We start from the raw sequence: 21,991 nt of genomic DNA, 5'->3' as shown, positions 1-21,991 counted from the left end.
GTGTTGTCTCTCTCCTACTCTGGACAGACCTTCTCTCTGTGGTGTGGTGTCTCTCTCCTACTCTGGACAGACAGACAGAGAGACAGACAGACAGACCTTCTCTCTGTGGTGTAGTGTCTCTCCTACTCTGGACAGACAGACAGACAGACAGACAGACAGACAGACAGACAGACAGACAGACAGACAGACAGACAGACAGACAGACAGACAGACAGACAGACAGACAGACAGACCTTCTCTCTGTGGTGTAGTGTCTCTCTCCTACTCTGGACAGACCTTCTCTCTGTGGTGTAGTGTCTCTCTCCTACTCTGGACAGACCTTCTCTCTGTGGTGTGGTGTCTCTCACCTTCTTTCCATGTTTTGACTCACTACCGCAGCCTCATGTATTATTTTTTTGTATTTTTTGTGTTTGTATTGGAAATTCAGTTCCCTCTAGTCTCTCTCTCTCTCTCTCTCTCTCTCTCTCTCTCTCTCTCTCTCTCGCCCGCTCTCTCTTTCCATTAACTCTTCACTTGGCTCACCCCCCCCCACACACACACACACACACCATTCCTATCTCCCATTTCCTCCCGTCTCTCACCCCCACTCCTCTCTCTCTCCCTCCATCCCGTCCTCTCTCTGATAGGGCCTTGTTAATCTACACTGACCTCTTCAGGTCACATTAAAGGTCGCCCAGCTTCACTTCCCAACCCCCCTGAGGGCCAACCCCCCCTCTCACCCCCCTCTCACCCCCCTCCCTCGCTCCTTGGAGCCTCGTGGTCGAAAGGCACCCAAAGCACCACCAGCCCAGCTCATTTCTCCAGTGTGGGAGTTGATGTTAGTAGTAAACTGTGGCAAGAGCTGACTCCTAGATCTGGTGTTGGTCTTAGTTTTGTACCTTTAGTTTGAATGAGTGTATTATGACATAGTCATATGGTATGATCTCTATGTGCCTATTATTGTTTAGAACTTTAATGTATGTAGAATGTAGATCTCTTGAATGGATTCTTCCTGATGTGTTTGTGGGCCGTAGCTTCATCGACAGCGGCTATATCGTTTATCTATGTATATGAGTAACATTGGCGATCAAGGCGGACACCGTTTATAGTTGTGGTAGTTTTTCTTTTCCCCGTATGTCGGCCCTGTGTACCTCGAGCCTTAACATGTCCGCATTGTGAGCGCCTGCAGATTGAGGAGCGTTTTCTCTTCTAAGTGTGTCCTCTCTCTCTCTCTCCTCTCTCTCTCTCTCTCTCTCTCTCTCTCTCTCTCTCTCTCTCTCTCTCTCTCTCTGTCTCTCTCTCTCTCTCCTCTCTCTCTCTCTCTCTCTCTCTCTCTCTCTTCTCCCCTGTCTTGCTGTGCAGAACCGTGGGCGTTTGGCAGAGAAGCGCACCATCCCTCTGCCCCCCAACCGCGTGCCCAAGAAGGAGCTGGCCTCCATTTTCTGCAGTGACGACAGCGAGGGCAGTGAGCGCGCCCCAGCGGGGACCATGGCCACATCAAGCAAGAGGACGAGCTGCATTACAGTATCATGAGAAAGAGGTGAGGGCTGCTCCGCATCCGCTGGCCTGACTTTTTATGTAGCTTAAAGGAAAGTGACAGCATTTAAAGGAACACGCCAACATTTTGGGAAATGAGCTTACCGTCTTCTCCAGAGAGACAAGAAGATAGATACCAGTTTCCTCTCCGTGTGTTCAGTAGAAAGCTATCTAGCTGCACGTTAGCCTAGCTTAGCGCAATCCTTCGGGAGAGGTGTTAGTTGGACAATGCGTAGGCTACCCGTACATGTCCGCTTCCATTCATTGTGCTAAGCTAGGCTAACATGCAGCCAGATAGCTTTCTACTGAACGCACAGAGAGGAAACTGGTATCTATCTTCTTGTCTCTCTCTGGAGAAGATGGTAAGCTAATTTCCCAAAATGTTGGTGTGTTCCTTTAACACATGAGTCTGATGTGATTATTTTCATAATTGAACACTTTTCTTTTGGACAGCTCACAGTGCAGTTGTAAAATCCCTTCAATTTACCAACTTAAGATAGTTCTGTTTGAAGACGTTGTTGATGAAAATGGACTCGTACAGCACATTTCCCTGTGGGTTCAATTGGAGTTGACCCTCCAGATTGTTGTTCAGAGTCTTTTTCCATTATTGATATATTCCATTTAGTGTTAACCCTTTCACTGCCGCACTACCAAAACGGTTAACCCTTTCACTGCGACAATACACAGAAGGTTAACCCTTTCACTGCCACACGAACACACCAACGTCCACGTGCACTAGACACCGACGTCCACGTGCACTAGACACCGACGTCCACGTGCACTAGACACCGACGTCCCACGTGCACTAGACACCGACGTCCACGTGCACTAGACACCGACGTCCACGTGCACTAGACACCGACGTCCACGTGCACTAGACACAGACGTCCACGTGCACTAGACACAGACGTCCATGTGCACTAGACACAGACGTCCACGTGCACTAGACACAGACGTCCATGTGCACTAGACACCGACGTCCACGTGCACTAGACACCGACGTCCACGTGCACTAGACACCGACGTCCACGTGCACTAGACACCAACACGTGCACTAGACAACCAGCGTCACGTGCACTAGACACCAGCGTCCACGTGCACTAGACACCGACGTCGGGTGAAAACCGGAAGAAAACAGGATCCAGCCATACTTTTCCAGCACTGGATTATTCAACCTGAACGACCAAGTAGCTCAGGTGTTCACGGCCTTTCTTATTTTAAAAGCTATATACAGATTTAAGGAATCACTGAACGCTAGAACTATAGGCTATATTGTTGGTTTTGTACTCAATGTAACTTGGAGCAGCAGTATCACCTCGTCGTCGGTCCAAGTAAATTGTTCTTTCGTACTTTTTTGCCATAGCTACTTACTCTTGTTGTCCTGTACAGTGACTAGCTACTTACTCTTGTTGTCCTGTACAGTGACTAGCTACTTACTCTTGTTGTCCTGTACAGTGACTAGCTACTTACTCTTGTTGTCCTGTACAGTGACTAGCTACTTACTCTTGTTGTCCTGTACAGTGACTAGCTACTTACTCTTGTTGTCCTGTACAGTGACTAGCTACTTACTCTTGTTGTCCTGTACAGTGACTAGCTACTTACTCTTGTTGTCCTGTACAGTGACTAGCTACTTACTCTTGTTGTCCTGTACAGTGACTAGCTACTTACTCTTGTTGTCCTGTACAGTGACTAGCTACTTACTCTTGTTGTCCTGTACAGTGACTAGCTACTTACTCTTGTTGTCCTGTACAGTGACTAGCTACTTACTCTTGTTGTCCTGTACAGTGACTAGCTACTTACTCTTGTTGTCCTGTACAGTGACTAGCTACTTACTCTTGTTGTCCTGTACAGTGACTAGCTACTTACTCTTGTTGTCCTGTACAGTGACTAGCTACTTACTCTTGTTGTCCTGTACAGTGACTAGCTACTTACTCTTGTTGTCCTGTACAGTGACTAGCTACTTACTCTTGTTGTCCTGTACAGTGACTAGCTACTTACTCTTGTTGTCCTGTACAGTGACTAGCTACTTACTCTTGTTGTCCTGTACAGTGACTAGCTACTTACTCTTGTTGTCCTGTACAGTGACTAGCTACTTACTCTTGTTGTCCTGTACAGTGACTAGCTACTTACTCTTGTTGTCCTGTACAGTGACTAGCTACTTACTCTTGTTGTCCTGTACAGTGACTAGCTACTTACTCTTGTTGTCCTGTACAGTGACTAGCGGACACGCGCGCTCTGTGTTTATAGCTCTGTGCTTGCGACGAGTACCTGCCGCGCTTGCTCAGTGTTGAATTCAGTGATGAATGCCTGCCCGCGCTTGCTCAGTGTTGAATTCAGTGATGAATGCCTGCCCGCGCTTGCTCAGTGTTGAATTCAGTGATGAATGCCTGCCCGCGCTTGCTCAGTGTTGAATTCAGTGATGAATGCCTGCCCGCGCATGCTCAGTGTTGAATTCAGTGATGAATGCCTGCCCGCGCTTGCTCAGTGTTGAATTCAGTGATGAATGCCTGCCCGCGCTTGCTCAGTGTTGAATTCAGTGATGAATGCCTGCCCGCGCTTGCTCAGTGTTGAATTCAGTGATGAATGCCTGCCCGCGCATGCTCAGTGTTGAATTCAGTGATGAATGCCTGCCCGCGCTTGCGACATCGTTGCCGTCTGACCTTGCCTAGGCTTCTGGCAACGAGGAGAGCTCAGGAGACAACGGTCGTCTAACCTGACTGTGTATTTCATGAGTGAAAATGCAACGTCGCTGTTTTCCTGTCGTGTAACCCTGACCTGACACTTTAGCTACCTCCAAGGTTTGTACCTCAGAAACCAAAGGCAAATCCCCACGTTTGATGAAAATGTCACGCTGAGGTGAGACTTCTTTTGGAAGAAGTTGTTCCATTGTGCGGTCGACTACAGCATCTTTCTTCTCTGCATTTGTTCTCTGTGTCTTAAGGCAGAATGGAACGACTTTTCAAAGAAAATGAAACAAATACAGCATAGTATTTTAATCTAATGTGATTTTCATAGATTTCCTTTCTTTTATTTTTATTATTATTATTATTATTATTATTATTATTATTATTATTATATTTTTTTTTTTTTTTTTTTTTGTTTATCGCTTTTTACTACTGGGCAGTCCAGTAGAGAGAGAGAGAGGAGGAACGGGAGACAGAGTGGGGGGAAGACATTCGGCAAATAACGACGGGTCCGGGAATCGAACCCGGGTCGGCCGTGCCGCGACTCAGCACATTATGTGGTTCGCCACTGGGGCGCCCTATTTTTATTATTTTGTAGATTTTTATTTGTTTATTGGACAAGTCCGGCAGAGAGGAAGGATGGGAGAGAGATATGGGGGAAGACATTCGGCAAAGGTCGCTGGGTCTGGGAGTCGAACTACAGTGCGTTACGTGGTGCGCCACCCTGGTGCCCCATGTTCATAGATTTCTGAGGAGCGGGGCTTATTATGCATCTGCAAAACTTTTTTATACGACCTTCCTTGAATCTGTGGAACATTCGTTGATATTTTTATTTTATTTTATAATTATTTTTATTCTTTTAGTCTAAATCAAATAAAATCTTTGTTTTCCAGCACCCCTTTCTTCCCTTGTATTGAACTGTTCTTGGTGGGTGTAGCTCACACTATATTAATAATTATTTCCTTTCCTGCCTGGCTAGACATCCAAGAGTAAAACAACTTTTACAAACTGGGCAGTACATTAGGTAAGCAATGTCCCTGGCTCCAGAAAAGCACAGCTAATTGATTAAATAAAGCAGATTCCTCTTTGTCCTTGTCACAAATGGCAATAATTCTGAACAGCCTGTTTAGGCTTGTTAATCTGACGACTTCAAACCCTGGCCAAATGGCCACCTGCCAAATCCATATAAAACTAAGCAAACCCCATTTTCCATAATATGTCCCCTTTAAGATACATTTTAGACATGTGAGTGAGGCATCAGCACAAAATGGCAACCAAATATCTCAATAATGGAAAAATATATAAAACTCTGAGAAATCAACTTCTATGTAAGCACAAATTACATTGGATCCATATGTCAAAAACTCTCATGGCTTTGCTTGTCTGCTTTTAAATGGTGTGTTGTGTGATGGAGTGATGTATTGAGCTCTGTCTGGTACGTTGTTTGTTTGTGTTATATGATGGCATCCCCTTTGTCAAGTGTTTACGTCTTGACTTGATTTTGAAAGATAGAGTTACTTAGTTTCTCACACACACACACACACACACACACGCACGCACGCACGCACACGCACACACTCACACACACACACACACACACACACACACACACACACACACACACACACACACACACACACACACACACACACACACACACATCTTATTCATCCAATCCTGTACTAGTGAACAATCTATACTGAGGGTTTAGTGTAAACCATCATCACGTCATCACACCAACATTACTGCACTTTCTCATATGACATTTCATACCGTTTTGAGATGCTTAGGAATCTATTGAACAAGTATAGATTCAAATCCAGTTTTATCTTGCTATGGAAAGATTCTTGTGGTACAGGAATTGTTCCAAAAGGGGTGTCTGTGGCTTCAATGGGATGTAGGGCTCGGATCAAGGAGAAGTGAAAACACAGAAACAAACATAAATGTATACATGACACTCAGTGTTACCTTTAAAACACACGCAGAAATAAGAGATCCTCTGTCCACAAAGTCTTCAAAGTTCCCATGTCTCTCATAAGATAAGATATGCCTTTATTGATCCCCTTGGGGAAAATTCAGGCATCATAGCAGCATGGGGGGTGGGGGGGGGGGGGTACAGGTAGTAGAAGACATGGTACAGGTCATAGAATTATAGTACAGTGGAGTAAGTAAATTTTTTTTTTTAAAGGCAGTGTAAACAATATAACAATATAATTAACTCTGGACATGCACATATGGGCAACAAGGTGCAAGATCAGGCCATGTTTAGACGGAGAGAGTCTGAACAGAAACCGCAAAAGTCGTCTTGCGGTCTCACTTTAAATGTTGCGTTTAGACTAGTGTTTTGGGATGGAATTCTGCGTGCAGACGAGGCTGTAAAGACTCGAGACGACGGAGCCCCGCTGTCACGCGATTGGCGCAGATGTCACATGACCAGAAACGTCAGTGGCCAATCAGATCGCCTCAGTCTGGTCGTTGAGATTCTCGAGATAAAGCTGGGAACGAGGTTATTGAGACAACCAGACGTGCTGTGAAGACCCGCCCTACTCTGCCTCTGATTCGCAGACTGTGGGTGGGGGAATGTGATTGGACCAAAGCAGAGTCACTCACAGACAGTGGCTCCAGTCACTAATAGTTGCGATAGCCGCGAGACAGATTCTTGTGTATTTAAAAGTACTGCCAATGTAGCCTTCAGGTGATCGCCATGGATAGAATCAGACATGCTTTGTTTACGCTTCTAGGCTACTGGCGTCTGGCGCATGCCTGTGATGTAAGCAGTACGCGACGAGAGCCTTGACAACCCTTTCGTCATAGCGGTTTGACAGTTTAGATGATAGCGCAAAGGTTTATCGTTTCTAGGAATTCCACCCAGGAAGGTGGTCTCACTTTTTTGCGGATTCTCCCTGCAAAAACGCTGTTGCCGTATAAACAAAAGGCACATCCGAATTTTTTTTTTTGCGGATTCACCTGCTAGCGTTTCCGTCTAAACAGGGCCTCAGTTATATTTGCCCTACAATAAATATAGTTACAATATATAATCTAATAAACTAATATCTAATCTAATATAATCTAAAAATGCTAAATGCAAAAAATGCTAAATATATGCTCTGATGAAGTGTACAGTATACACATAAGGTGCAGTATGCATGAGGTGTGTCCGTATGTCACGTTATATATTGTCCTTTTGGGTGGGAGTCAGACACACTCAGTGATGGAAGTTCCTAGTAGCTGGATGTCTGGCAGCGGGCCCTGCCCACTGTTGTGGAGCCTGATGGCCGCCGGGATGAACCTGCCTTTATCTGCATTGCTTCTCTGTGAGGTCCTTACTTTGTGATGGTTGCTTAGGTTTAAAGGGGACCTGCATTGCTATTCCTAGCACTATTTCGGCAACTTTACACAATTCCGGTGTGTCTATTGAAGACATCTGTAAGGTTTTTTTCAAAAAAAGCATTGTTTTATATTTCTAATCAAGTACTCAAAACCATAATTTTTCAGCCTCAGGATTTCAGGCTGTTATGGCCTGGCTCCGCCCATAAGCACTTTGAGTGACAGTCAGCCCACACAGTCTGCGACTGGTAGACAGAGAGATAGAGAGAGAGAGGGGGGGGGGGGTGGGAGAGAGAGAGAGAGAGAGAGAGCTGAGAGAGAGAGAGAGAGAGGATTCACTTCCTTGTGTGCGTCCAGCAGACCAGGGGCTGTTGCAGTGGAAAAAGACAGGCCGTTATTGATAAGGCCCCCCCCCTACCCTCCCTCCCTCCCTCCCTCCCTCCCTCTCTCTTCCTTTCTTCTTTTTTTCTTTCTTTCACTCTCTCCCTCTGTATCATTCTGCTCTCCGCGGGGCGGTGTTTCTGTGCGGGTCCCCTTCTCTCTCTCTCCCTCTCCCGTTCGGGGGGGTGTGCCGCGCGGCAGCTTGTGCTCCCGAATGGGGGGGGAGTGTTTGCACAGTGGTCTCTCTCTCTCTCTCTCTCTCTCTCTCTCTCTCTCTCTCTCTCTCTCTCTCTCTCTCTCTCTCTCTCTCTCTCTCTCTCTCTCTCTCTCCCTGTCTCTCTCTGTCTCTTCCTCTCTCTCTCCCTCTCTCTCTCTATCTCTATCTCTATCTCTCTCTCTCTCTCCCTCGCAGAGTGCATGCAGAGGTGTCGGGTTTCACTCTGCCTCGCAGTATGAGGAAGTGGTTTCCACTCGATGTGTAGTCTAGGTAGATTGTGGGCGGGCATTAGCTCCAACCACAGAGCCAATCGCATCACTGTCCGCTTACCCAGGGCCTCGGTGACGTCACGATATGCCTCAAATCAGGATGACCTAATTAAATCTAGCAGGAAATGGTCTGAGCTGAATGAGAGCAATCCGCCAATATGGTATTTAGACACAAAAACACATTGATACTAACTTCTATTACTATAATACAATGCTAGAGACTGAAAAATGACATTTATAATGCATGTCACCTTTAACAAATACTGGATGGGAGCACGAGTATCATTATAAAGGGACTGCATTTATATAGCGTCTTTATCCAAAAGGCTTTACAACTTGTGCCTCACATTCACCCATTCACTCATACATTCACACACAGACGGCGGAGGCAACCATGCAAGGTGCCAATCAGCTCATCGGGAGCAGTTAGGGGTTAAGTTTCTTGCTCAAGGAGCCGGAATCTAACCGGGAACCTTCCGATTATGTGGGCAACAGACCATCATTTCTTTTAGTCAGTCAGCTGTTTCTACTGAGCTACTGAGCTAATAGTCTGAGCTGAAATGATCCACAATAGCGGGTGGAGTGGAGTGTTCAGTGGTTGAATATTGGCTAATGGTGGATGGTGGCTGTTCCATTAGATTCGGCTCGTCTTCATATCGTGTAGTGCAGTCACTTAAAGGGCAGTTTGGATGCACTAACAGACACACACACATGCATGTACACACATAGACACACACACACACATAGACACACACACACACATAGACACACACACACACACACACACACACACACACACACACACACACACACACACACACACACACACACACACACACACACACACGCACACACACAGGCAGGGTTACGGCGAGGTTGCCCCATCAAGATGAACCAAATGAGCTCTGATGAGCTTCGGGGCTGCATGGCTGTGATGCCCTGCTGTACCGTACTACTCCACTTCTGTGTTTGCTAGTCAAGATGAAATCAAAGGAAGTGGGGGAATTAAAACTCCAACCAATTTCATCCCTTGAACCACAAACCCTCTGATCCATGTGTAGCGGCAGAAAAAGAAACAAAATTAAGATGACTTTGATATGAAACGAACTGAAGATTGGGTTATTTGTTTACTGCGTGGGCGACACAGAGGGATTCACAGGATTCAGACGTCAGACGTCAGGCCATAGAGGATGAGAATGTAGAATGTGTTCATTGATTAACCTCAGAGCCCCCACCCCCGTCGCATTATGAGCAGCTTGTGCAACCTCATTACAAGGATGAGGGGATGTTTTTCATCGGCCTTCACGGGACTTGCGTGTGACACACGGAGGACAGTGTGGCAACAGTGAGGCTTTAAATGGATCGACTAACCTCATTTAGGAAGGGTCCGTCCCCCCCCTGACACTCGCGCCGTCGGCGTGTTAAGATGATAATGAATTTAAAGAACACTTATGACTAATATGTCAGGCTTTTACCCTTTAAAAGGCGACGGACTCGCTGGAGCCGCACCCTCCTCCGCCTGTCCCGGGCATCCGTCTCGCCCCTGCTTTATCCCCTGATGTGGGTCTGGGCGAACGGGGATAATGGGATGTCCAATCACGGAAATGTGATTTCCATTGACCGCAGCCTTCGTAAGTGAGTCGTAGAAGGGTCCTAACAAATTGGATTTGGCCCGATAGATGGTGAGGAATACGGGGTGCTGTACGGGTGTGTTAGTATATCTGTGGCTCATCCGCACATCATCGGAGGCCCCGGCGGCGGCACTGTGTCACACCCTCTTACTCACTGCAACCTGCACTGGGCTGCTGGAGGTCACTGGAACTCCACTGCAATGGTAAAGGAACATCCCAACTTTTGGGGAAATTAGCTTATTTGCCATCTACCCTGGAGTTAGACAAGCAGATACCCTTTTCTTCTCTGTGCATGCATTAGGTTTAAGGAAAGGAACAGCCGCACCGTTAGCCTAGCTTAGCGTCATTCACTGGAAGTAGGTGTGCCAGTGTAGCCTAGTTCCCAACAGTCACGAAATACAGTCCAAATACAACTCCAAAACATTCCTGTAAACATGTTGTGACCTGTGTATTTACCACATGGAGAAATAAAAAATAATAATTAGACATTTTCATTTTCTAAGCAGATATATACTCTCTTTTTTTGCCAAACCACTGCTGCCTGGGCGCAGTGATTTCACCACCTCAAAAGCCCTGTTGTTCCCTAAGCCTAATGCATGCACAGAGAAGAAAATGGTATGTATCTGCTTGTCTAACTCCAGGGTAGATGGCACATAAGCTAATTTCCCAAAAAGTTCCTTTAAGTCAAAACATCATGTTTTCGAAGGGATCAACAGAAAGCTCAGTCGGGCGGTTAGGTGGCGTAGCGGAGATTGCGTTCGTCACCAACCCCGGAGCTGTGAGCTGGATTCGCCTGTTCGAATCCAGCTCACAGCTCCGGGGTTGTCACCAGCTTGGCTGGCCGTTCACACTAATACAATTGGCTGTATTAGAGGGTGGGAGAAGCTGGCGGGGTGGGTCCGGGTCGTTGTAAACAGCGACTCCTACAGTTCGGTCGGGGCGCCTGCTAAACGTGGATAGAACCTGAGTGGGATAGTGTGATCCTTCCACACGCTACGCCCTCTCAGGGAGGATCCGCGCTGCCAGGTGAAAAGAAGCGGTTGATTGGCTGGACGTGTGTCGGAGGAAGCACGTGATAGCCTCCACTCTCCCAGATGATCTGACTGTGGGGGGTAAGTGCGCAGCGACCAGGAAGGGGATTGGGAATTGGCATACGACTAACATTGGGATGGGAGAAAATCGGAGGAAAATGGAGGGGGGAAAAGATATATATAAAAAAAAAAAAAAAAAAAAAAAAAAACAGAAAGCTCAGTCTCGACAAAGGCTGGTGGGGTGAAAAGACTAGCTGCTGCTGAAATACAGTATAGAATTACCCTTTTCTCTCTGAAGTCTCCTAGTACCTAGTACTCCTAGGTAATCCTAGTACCTAGTACTCCTAGTACTATCAGTAGTGCTACATTACCGTGTACTAGGGATGTTCGATATTGGCATTTTTACCGATATCCGATATACCGATATTGTCCAACTCTTAATTTCAGATACCGATATCAACCAATACCGATATATGCATGGTGTCCCCCCCCCCCCCCCCCCCCCCCCCCCAAAACATAATAATTTCAGGTAATTAACATTACATATATCTTGTTGTGGAATTAACACAACATTATGCATACTTTTGACAATAAATAAAATAAGAATAGGTTCTTACTTGCTTGCCTGGGTAAATAAAGGTTATATAAATGTAAAAAAAAAAAAAATGTATATATATATATATATACATTTTTATTTCTTAATTCTTTTTGAAAACCGATACCGATAATTTCCGATATTACATTTTAATGCCACTGTCCTGGCTTTAGAGGCAGACCACTGTCCTGGCTTTAGAGGAAGACCACTGTCCTGGCTTTAGAGGAAGACCACTGTCCTGGCTTTAGAGGAAGACCACTGTCCTGGCTTTAGAGGAAGACCACTGTCCTGGCTTTAGAGGCAGACCACTGTCCTGGCTTTAGAGGCAGACCACTGTCCTGGCTTTAGAGGCAGACCACTGTCCTGGCTTTAGAGGAAGACCACTGTCCTGGCTTTAGAGGCAGACCACTGTCCTGACTTTAGAGACAGACCACTGTCCTGGCTTTAGAGGAAGACCACTGTCCTGGCTTTAGAGGCAGACCACTGTCCTGGCTTTAGAGGAAGACCACTGTCCTGGCTTTAGAGACAGACCACTGTCCTGGCTTTAGAGGCAGACCACTGTCCTGGCTTTAGAGGAAGACCACTGTCCTGGCTTTAGAGGAAGACCACTGTCCTGGCTTTAGAGGCAGACCACTGTCCTGGCTTTAGAGGCAGACCACTGTCCTGGCTTTAGAGGCAGACCACTGTCCTGGCTTTAGAGGCAGACCACTGTCCTGGCTTTAGAGGCAGACCACTGTCCTGACTTTAGAGGAAGACCACTGTCCTGGCTTTAGAGGAAGACCACTGTCCTGACTTTAGAGACAGACCACTGTCCTGGCTTTAGAGGAAGACCACTGTCCTGGCTTTAGAGGCAGACCACTGTCCTGGCTTTAGAGGCAGACCACTGTCCTGGCTTTAGAGGAAGACCACTGTCCTGGCTTTAGAGGAAGACCACTGTCCTGGCTTTAGAGGCAGACCACTGTCCTGGCTTTAGAGGCAGACCACTGTCCTGGCTTTAGAGGAAGACCACTGTCCTGGCTTTAGAGGCAGACCACTGTCCTGGCTTTAGAGGCAGACCACTGTCCTGGCTTTAGAGGAAGACCACTGTCCTGGCTTTAGAGACAGACCACTGTCCTGGCTTTAGAGGCAGACCACTGTCCTGGCTTTAGAGGCAGACCACTGTCCTGGCTTTAGAGGCAGACCACTGTCCTGACTTTAGAGGAAGACCACTGTCCTGGCTTTAGAGGCAGACCACTGTCCTGGCTTTAGAGGCAGACCACTGTCCTGGCTTTAGAGGCAGACCACTGTCCTGGCTTTAGAGGCAGACCACTGTCCTGGCTTTAGAGGCAGACCACTGTCCTGGCTTTAGAGGCAGACCACTGTCCTGGCTTTAGAGGCAGACCACTGTCCTGACTTTAGAGGAAGACCACTGTCCTGGCTTTAGAGGCAGACCACTGTCCTGGCTTTAGAGGAAGACCACTGTCCTGGCTTTAGAGGCAGACCACTGTCCTGGCTTTAGAGGAAGACCACTGTCCTGGCTTTAGAGGAAGACCACTGTCCTGGCTTTAGAGGCAGACCACTGTCCTGGCTTTAGGCATCATGGACTGGAGAGATACATTCTCTTGGACTCTTTATTATTCGGCTATCTTTCATACAGAATAACGTCATCGAAATGATTTTTTGTGTAACACTGAGCAGTAGGTTCTTGGATTAGTTCCCTCAGTACTGCCGCACAATAGACTGCAATAGCCGGTGCCAGTGTGCATGAGGGATGTCGTCATAGCTTGTCACCCTTGAAGAGGACTCGTCAAGTTCATTATAAGCCTCTCCGCTCCATCTTTTAACCAGATTAATGTTAATGGCCACCGGCTTTACGGATGATTAGTTTGTGAACACGGTGTAGAGGGACACGCTTGTCCCCCGCTGAGTAAGCACAGAGCGGCTACAGGGTAAAGTACAGCCGAGACACGTTGCAAGTCTCCGTAAGACATGAACTCAAAACTACGAAGCTGACAACAGGATGTAAAGTGAAGCCTGTTTGTGTATAAGAAGGGTTTCATTATAAAACTTCATACACTATAGTATTACTATGAGTTCAGCGCTCAATGTCTGAAATATAGAAATGATTGCATGCTCTAAAATATTACAGTCACAAATAACCTAGAAAGCTCCACCTAAATACTTTGGTGCTGGTGATCATTTTCCAAAAGAAGGTGTCGTATTTTTCAAACGGTGGATTATGAAACTCCTGCGTTGATGAGCGGGGAATAACAGCACCTGACCACATCCTGCGCCCATAAGTAACATTTTAAGTAACAATAATACTCTGAGATGTAGGTATTGAAAAGTGGAAACTAATGTAGGCAGCATAGGCGAACTCAGTAGCGACCGAGTCCAGTTTGTTTACAAGTAGCCAACCTGCATTCGTTAGAGATGAATTTATGGAATTAATCTCGGCAGCTAAATATTTGATGGGGGTGACCTTGGTTTTAGTGTCTCACTCAAGGGCAAAACAAAATGCACCTGAGTGTTTGTTTCACTTGGCCATAGATAACAAGGCTTTGATTGAAAAGTGCTGACTGAGAGTCTAGGTAATTACCAGGCCACAGTGGTTGTCCTTTTTAAAAAGATTTTTTTTTTTTTTACAACATAGACCTGCTGACGTCTGCCTTTCAGTCTTCGCCCTGCAGAAGGAAAACCATGCTATACACATTATCAACCACCATCAAAACAAACAGAGGCATTTTCTCTATTTCTCAGTCATGCCTTGAGACCGATTGTTGGCTAATCATTTACATAACACATTGGGGATGACAGTGGCTCAGGAGGTAGAGAAGTCGTCTGGTAATCTGGAGGTTCCCAGTTCAACTCCCGCTCCTCCCGGGCAGCTGGTTGAAGTGTCCTTGAGCAAGACACTTAAGACCCGTCAGCTGTATTTGAGCTTTCTTTTCTATTTCCTATAGTGATAGTTGTAAAGAGCCCGTTTCTGGTAATAGACTTGGACTACAGTCTGGCTGAATGCTATATTCCAGAGAAATGTTAGTATTGAGATGGTCCTCACTCAGAGGAAACCTTCACACACTGGTAGAGGTTGTTGGAGAACCACGTTGCGGAGGTGAAATTCTACTAGAAATAATACTGGAAGATGTCTAAGAACACAACTTCTGAAAAGTGGTTCCTCGTCTGAAGGATTCATCTGTTCATAGATATTTAGAAAAGGAAGCCATGGCCATATTCTTGACGTTACTGTGCTCTTCAAGCCATAGCTAATGCAGCACTGACATGTAATGTTAATATGTAATGCTTTACTCAAGCCTAACCACAGTAATCCAGAGAGAGAACCACAGCTGATGAGGTCTTAGATTCTGTACGTCCATTGCATTTGACATTTCCTCCTCTGGCCTTATTGAATGACCTGGCTGTCACTGACTTTTGCCAGGAAGGGCTAAACGGACAGCGAGACATTCCTGGAAATGGCTCTGTCCCAAACCACTAATTAGTTCGCTCAGAGGTTTTAGGGCTTTCCAGAGGGGAATGCCTCAGTCCGTCTCTTGCCCTGGTTTACAATGGTTCTCCAAGGCAACAAGAGTTACAGCAATCTAGGAGCAGATCTACTGTAGCACTGGCTCCAAGCAACAACTTCATAGATTCCACATGCATGGAACCACAGTGTTTGTGTGTACTGTATCCTTCTATCAAAGGATGAATCCAAGCCGCATGCGAGAGAGCAAATAGAGAGATGACCGCGAGCCTTGACCCCCTGACAGAGGAAGCATCTCGCTGTGCTGTTCGTAATGACTAGCCCGGATCACACTGCGTGTGAACAGTGAACACTCGTTAAAAAAAAAAAAAAACGTTTCCCAACTATTTCCCCCAGATAAATTATATAACACCCAATATATAGGCAATATCGCGGGAGATAAATCAACACCCAGATGAGCGGCGCGGAGGACGGCGCGGCACAACGCGGCCCGACTCGCTGTATATTTTATTTCCATTGTACTTTCCCCTCTCTCCCTCAGCCGCCTTATCGACCTCACATCATCTCGTGGAGGAACAACAGGCAGGAGAGAGAAGCCGCGCTGGTCTTACTTATTTATGTATCTATTTCTGCATTTATTTATTACTCCCCGAGCCCGCTGGGGTCCCAGTTGCGAGCCGCCTTTTCGATCCGACTGTGAGCAGCATGAGAACACTGTCTCCTTTGTCCACCGGAATCAAGACAAATCATAGAATGTGTCTACAGACCCATATACCTGCTCCGAGCTTCCTGTCTCCTTGTATATATATTTAATTTCTTATCATATATTATTTTTCTGAACAGAAAAAAAGTACATTTTATTGTGTGTTTTTTTTCTCTCTCAAAAAGAGTGGAACAGAATCACTGGTTCCTCCTCTTTCTCTATACCCAGTGCCTCAGTCCATATCTGTACAGTGGCTGCTGAATATTGCATGTGACCCAGTAGTATTTGAATATGGCTGGACCCAGAGCTGTGGGCCACCTGTGCAGGTTGGGAGTCTGAGCTGTGGGCTACCTGTGCAGGTTGGGAGTCTGAGCCGTGGGCCACCTGTGCAGGTTGGGAGTCTGAGCTGTGGGCTACCTGTGCAGGTTGGGAGTCTGAGCTGTGGGCTACCTGTGCAGGTTGGGAGTCTGAGCCGTGGGCTACCTGTGCAGGTTGGGAGTCTGAGCCGTGGGCCACCTGTGCAGGTTGGGAGTCTGAGCTGTGGGCCACCTGTGCAGGTTGGGAGTCTGAGCCGTGGGCTACCTGTGCAGGTTGGGAGTCTGAGCTGTGGGCTACCTGTGCAGGTTGGGAGTCTGAGCTGTGGGCTACCTGTGCAGGTTGGGAGTCTGAGCTGTGGGCCACCTGTGCAGGTTGGGAGTCTGAGCCGTGGGCCACCTGTGCAGGTTGGGAGTCTGAGCCGTGGGCTACCTGTGCAGGTTGGGAGTCTGATCTGTCTGCCTGTTGTCTCGAGGACGAAGGAAGGTACACAGTATACCTGCAGGCACCAGATGTTCCACGCAGCCTGTGTTTTCTCTTCTTCCCCCCTTCCCTTCCCTTCTCTCTCTCTCTCTACCTATCTTTCCCTCTCTATCTTTCTTCCCATGTCTCTCTCTCTCTCTCCCTCCCTCTTGTTCTTTCCCACCCACCCACTCTCTCCCTCTCTCTTTCCTCATCTCTCTCTTGCCCCCCCCTCTCCCCCCCCCCCTCTCTCCCCCCCCCCCTCTCTCTCTCTCTCTCCACCTGACCCTGCCTCGCCCATCATAGCAACCCCCCTCCCCTCCCCTCCCCCTCCCCTCCCGCCTCCTCCTGGTCCCCGCTGCCTGTCTGTCAGCACTCTCCCAGCTGTGGTGTCAGACATGGCGTCAGGGTGCCCAGGCTGCCAGCCCCTCTGCCAGCTCGCGCCGTGACCTCCAGCGCCGCCACCTCAGCTCCTCTTGCCAATGTCGTTGCCGGGAGCATGGCGGGGCGCGCCCGGCAAGTCTGTTCCCCTGCCAGGAGAAGATGGTTTCCATGTCGTCTGGACCATCTTGCAGAGCGACTCCCTGCCACAGTGGCGGCACGGGCCACAACCTTTCCTCAAAAGAAAGTTCCAGCAGCTTTATCGGAGAGCCTCTTTGGGAGTGGGGAGGGAAATTATTTTCCATCACATTTGCTGGTTCTAAAATAGCATCCAAATTACATTACAGTCTATCCAGAGATACATGAACAACATAATAACAACAACAACAACAACAACAACAACAACAACAACAACAACAATAATAATAATAATAATAATAATAATAATAATAATAATAATAATAATAATAATAATAATAATAATAATAATAATAATAATAATAATAATTATAATTATAATTATAATAACAATAATAATAATAATAATTATAATAATAATAATGATGGGGCAACAGTGGCTCAGGAGGTAGAGTCGTCTGGTAGTCGGAGGGTTCCCGGTTCAAGCGCTATATAAATGCACCATTTACCATTTACCATTTAATAATAATAAATAACAATTAAAAAAAACGACCAACCTTGTGAGAATTGTATCCGTCTATACTGTATAACCAGATTAATCACTTTAATTTGGAACAGTAAGATTTCTAACGCATGGTAGTAGAGTGAACAGATAAAAGAGTAGCCCTAGCAATTTGATTAGGTACACAGGGACATTATGATGTCAACCTGTGTGCAGTAGGTTTCCATGACAGCTGGAGTATAAGCACCATATTCTAGTTCTCCCAGTATCTGGGTCATAGCGTCTGTCCCGTGGACAGGGATGAAGGGGCCGTATTGACCAGCTTAGGGATGAGCTGAGGATGAGATGATTGTCTCCGGTGTGCACCTAGGTGATAAGCAGGCGGCTCACGTCCTTCTCAGCCATCATCAGGCCCAATGGCACAACCCCCTCCCAAGGTCCCCCCCTCTCTGCCCAGCTAACCCTGGCCCGAGGGAGTGCTGACTCAGGTGCTTGGCTCTTAAACAACCCCCACCCCCACTCACCCATTTCCCCCAGCCTCCAGGGGTAGATTATGACCTTGGTTACCCATGTAGGAGGGGTGGGGTTTGAGGGTGGGAGGGGGTAGGGCCGGGCCCTCATTAGGCCTGGGCACGCCGGGACAGTAGAGGAAAAGTGCGCTAATTACCCCGCCAACGACGTCCTTGCCGGTCGTGGCTTAGTGTGGTCACTTTGCCCCGGAGATAATAACCCACCCCCACAGGAGGAGCGCAGAATGGCATTATCACAGCATCTCAACTGCTTATCTTCATGTGTGTCTTCCGTGGGATCACGCCGACTGAAACAGATGAATTATTGAATTACTTCAGGCACGACTGAAAGAATACAATCCTTTCTCGGGGTCTCTCGGTTTATCTTTCTTTGGGAAGGAAATCGTTACGCTCTCGGGCTAGCTACTAATTTTAGCAAGTTGTATTCTCAATGAAGTCTATCATTAGTCCCTAAAACTTTGTAGTCAGGCTCAAATCAAGTCGACCAGACAGGACTGTTTTGTCTGTATCCCTTCTGAGTCACTGGTCCTGTGTGACGGAGGAGTGGCTGGATGAAAAGCCTCCACGGTGTCAGGCGCTCCGCCGTTCCCTGCATCTGTTCTGTCGGGTGCGTGGAAAACAGCTCGGCGGGCGACAGCCTGACATTACAGCTGGAGCCTGTAATCACGGGGCTGTAAAAACCCAAACCCAGCAGCCGCAAACAGTGTGGCCTCGTCATAGCGGTGGAGGATAAGGACCGTCCCACTGCTTCTGTACCAGAGCCTTGTCATACCACCAGACCCCCTTCAAAGATGACTCTGCTTCCATTAGAGGCTGCAAGTCCACAATCTTAAGGGAGCATTCCATTCACATTTACATATTGTCATTTAGCTGAACACTTTTATCCAAAGCCACTTACAAGTTCTGTACGACAAGTCAGCAGGAAGGGTACAACTCTTTCAGCTAAGTACAGTGTTAATTTAGTCAACGAAAATTATGACTAAATATGGTCGTCAACGTAGCTTTTTCCCCTGGCGAAAACGAGACGAGACGTCACGTTAATGAAGATCATGTGACACTAATGTGATGAAATTATTCATGCAATGTCGTTGACTAAAAACAACGACACAAAATGTAATTTACAAAATAAAATCTTGCTAAACGTTTATTCAACTTCAACATCAACACTGTTTACTTGCTACTTGCTAGCTAACAGGAACTTGCAGACAGGAAAGTAACAAACATAATTGTCCGTGCAGAACCCTTATCCCCAACACATCGTTCCGTGGGTGAATTATTGTAATGTTCTGGGGTTTTGTGTGTCGCTCTAGTTGTATGGTCTTAGGGGCACCACTGTTATGCTGGGGGTGTTGTTTCCCCCCGGGAGATATGGGAGGACGGACCAGATGTTACGTTGTTGTTGTGAAGCTAGCGTATTAACAGGTAGTGTTGTGTAAAACCCCATATTGAGCTGGAAATAAAGCACCATACAGAAAAGGAAACTCTCCTCTTTCTTCCCTACATTACTGCATGACGGATCGCTACATTATGTTGATCCACCACAATAGAACACATTAAATAGCTTACATAAGACTAACCAGCTAGCACTAACGTTAGCTTTTTTTGTTTAGAAAAAGCTCACGCCAACTGATGAGGCTGTAACTGAGTGGCGAGACTGAACAAAAAAGACTAAAGCGAAAATGCTCAGACCTGTAGTTGACTAAAACTTGACTAGACGAAAAATAGATAAAGGTGACTAAATATGATTACAAAATTAAAAAGGGCATTTGAGACATATACATGACTAAGACTAAAACTAAAATAAAAAATTGCTGATAAAATTAACACTGGCTGAGTAACAATGTTCATCAAACAGTGTTGAAACTTGGGTGCTGCAGTGTTGAGTGCATAGTAGTAGAGACATTAGTAGAGTACAGTAGGTAGTAATATAGGCAAGGAAGATTATTTAGTGGAAAAGTGCATGATAGTAAAAGACAGTACAAAGGTTATTTATCTTTTTTTTTGTTCTCCTTCATCTCAGATATTGATTGAAGAAGTGTGTTTTTAGTCGACGGCGAAAGATTGGTCGGGTTTCGGCTGTCCTAACTGGTGGGAAGTTCATTCCACCTTTGTTTCAGTTTAAGAACTCACAGCCTGCTAAACACGACAAAAGAGGAAATAGTTATACTGTATATATATATATTTAATATACTATAGATACATAATTAATTATACAAGTATAAATGTGAGATATATAAATGGGCTAAACTATAAACACACACAATAACTCATCTATCGAAGCTTATCCTGAGTACAAGGACTTAAAAAAGAAAAAGAAAAGTTGAGACAGCACACGTTGGGATTACAGCGTGCGTAACCCGTCCCGTCCAAATGGCCTCTGCAGTGCTCCTTGACACACGTTCACTGGACACATTCATGGATCAATACCCTGCTTGTTGACATTGTGCTAAAAACTATGTTACATTCAACCCAAGACGTTGTCCACACTGTGCTTCTCTCTCTTACCGGGCAAGTGGTTGGTCATTAAACTACGACTGAACCTGCACGCTGTATGCCCGCGGTGCGCTCTCAAACACTAAGCGCCTATTTTCCATCATTATGCAGTTTAATGCGATCAGCACAGTAATCAGATTGCAAATGAAATACCTCCATGACACAGTGTGTGTGTGTGTGTGTGTGTGTGTGTGTGTGTGTGTGTGTGTGTGTGTGTGTGTGTGTGTGTGTGTGTGTGTGTGTGTGTGTGTGTGTGTGTGTGTGTGTGTGTGTGTGTGTGTGTGTGTGTGTGTGTGTGTGTGTGTGTGTGTGTGTGTGTGTGTGTGTGTGTGTGTGTCCATTGGTGTGGGGAGGTTGGAGAGGGGAGACGGTGGGGTGTTGAGCTCTTAACCAGATCCGGTCCTAATCTATAAAACCCACCTCCTCCTCCTCCTGCTCCACATACACCTCCTCCTTCTTCTACATTTGGGCGTTGAAGGATTTTTTTGTGGCACATATCACTGTATTACACAGGCAGGGTATAAGTAGGAATTGATTCCATCACGTATTCCTCTGAAACACAGACAGGCTTTTCACCAGAGTGGTCAGAACACAGGGTCAGACAGACAAGCGTTTCACCAGAGTGGTCAGAACACAGGGTCAGACAGACAAGCGTTTCACCAGAGTGGTCAGAACACAGGGTCAGACAGACAAGCGTTTCACCAGAGTGGTCAGAACAGGGTCAGAACAGGGTCAGAACAGGGTCAGAACAGGGTCAGAACACAGGGTCAGAACAGGGTCAGAACAAGGTCAGAACAGGGTCAGAACAGGGTCAGAACACAGGGTCAGAACAGGGTCAGAACACAGGGTCAGAACAGGGTCAGAACAAGGTCAGAACAGGGTCAGAACACAGGGTCAGAACACAGGGTCAGAACAGGGTCAGAACAGGGTCAGAACACAGGGTCAGAACACGGTCAGAACAGGGTCAGAACACAGGGTCAGACACAGGGTCAGAACACGGTCAGAACAGGGTCAGAACACAGGGTCAGACACAGGGTCAGAACAGGGTCAGAACACAGGGTCAGAACACAGGGTCAGAACACGGTCAGAACAGGGTCAGAACACAGGGTCAGAACACGGTCAGAACAGGGTCAGAACACAGGGTCAGACACAGGGTCAGAATAGGGTCAGACACAGGGTCAGAACAGGGTCAGAACACGGTCAGAACACAGGGTCAGAACACGGTCAGAACACAGGGTCAGAACAGGGTCAGAACACGGTCAGACACAGGGTCAGAACACAGGGTCAGAACACAGGGTCAGAACAGGGTCAGAACACGGTCAGAACACAGGGTCAGAACAGGGTCAGAACACAGGGT

The 21,991-nt window shown here is 46.7% G+C and overlaps 1 protein-coding gene across 1 annotated transcript in view; it reads left to right on the top strand.

Annotated features, from left to right (window-relative positions):
- Positions 1-1,341: 1,341 nt before the first annotated feature.
- Positions 1,342-21,991, top strand: part of LOC311248274 (sterile alpha motif domain-containing protein 11-like) — a gene marked incomplete at both ends in the record, with an annotated part of 54,270 nt that continues 33,620 nt past the window's right edge. Inside the window, 2 exon segments of the mRNA XM_084339187.1 lie at positions 1,342-1,455; positions 1,458-1,519. Of these exon segments, the coding sequence (XP_084195313.1) occupies positions 1,342-1,455; positions 1,458-1,519 (176 nt within the window).

The sequence above is a fragment of the Notolepis coatsorum genome, assembly GCF_963971535.1.
Source record: "Notolepis coatsorum genome assembly, contig: SCAFFOLD_1271, whole genome shotgun sequence".
In the NCBI taxonomy this organism is placed as follows: Eukaryota; Metazoa; Chordata; class Actinopteri; order Aulopiformes; family Paralepididae; genus Notolepis; species Notolepis coatsorum.
Note: the sequence above shows the minus strand (reverse complement) of the source record. Positions and strands in the feature narration are given on the sequence as shown.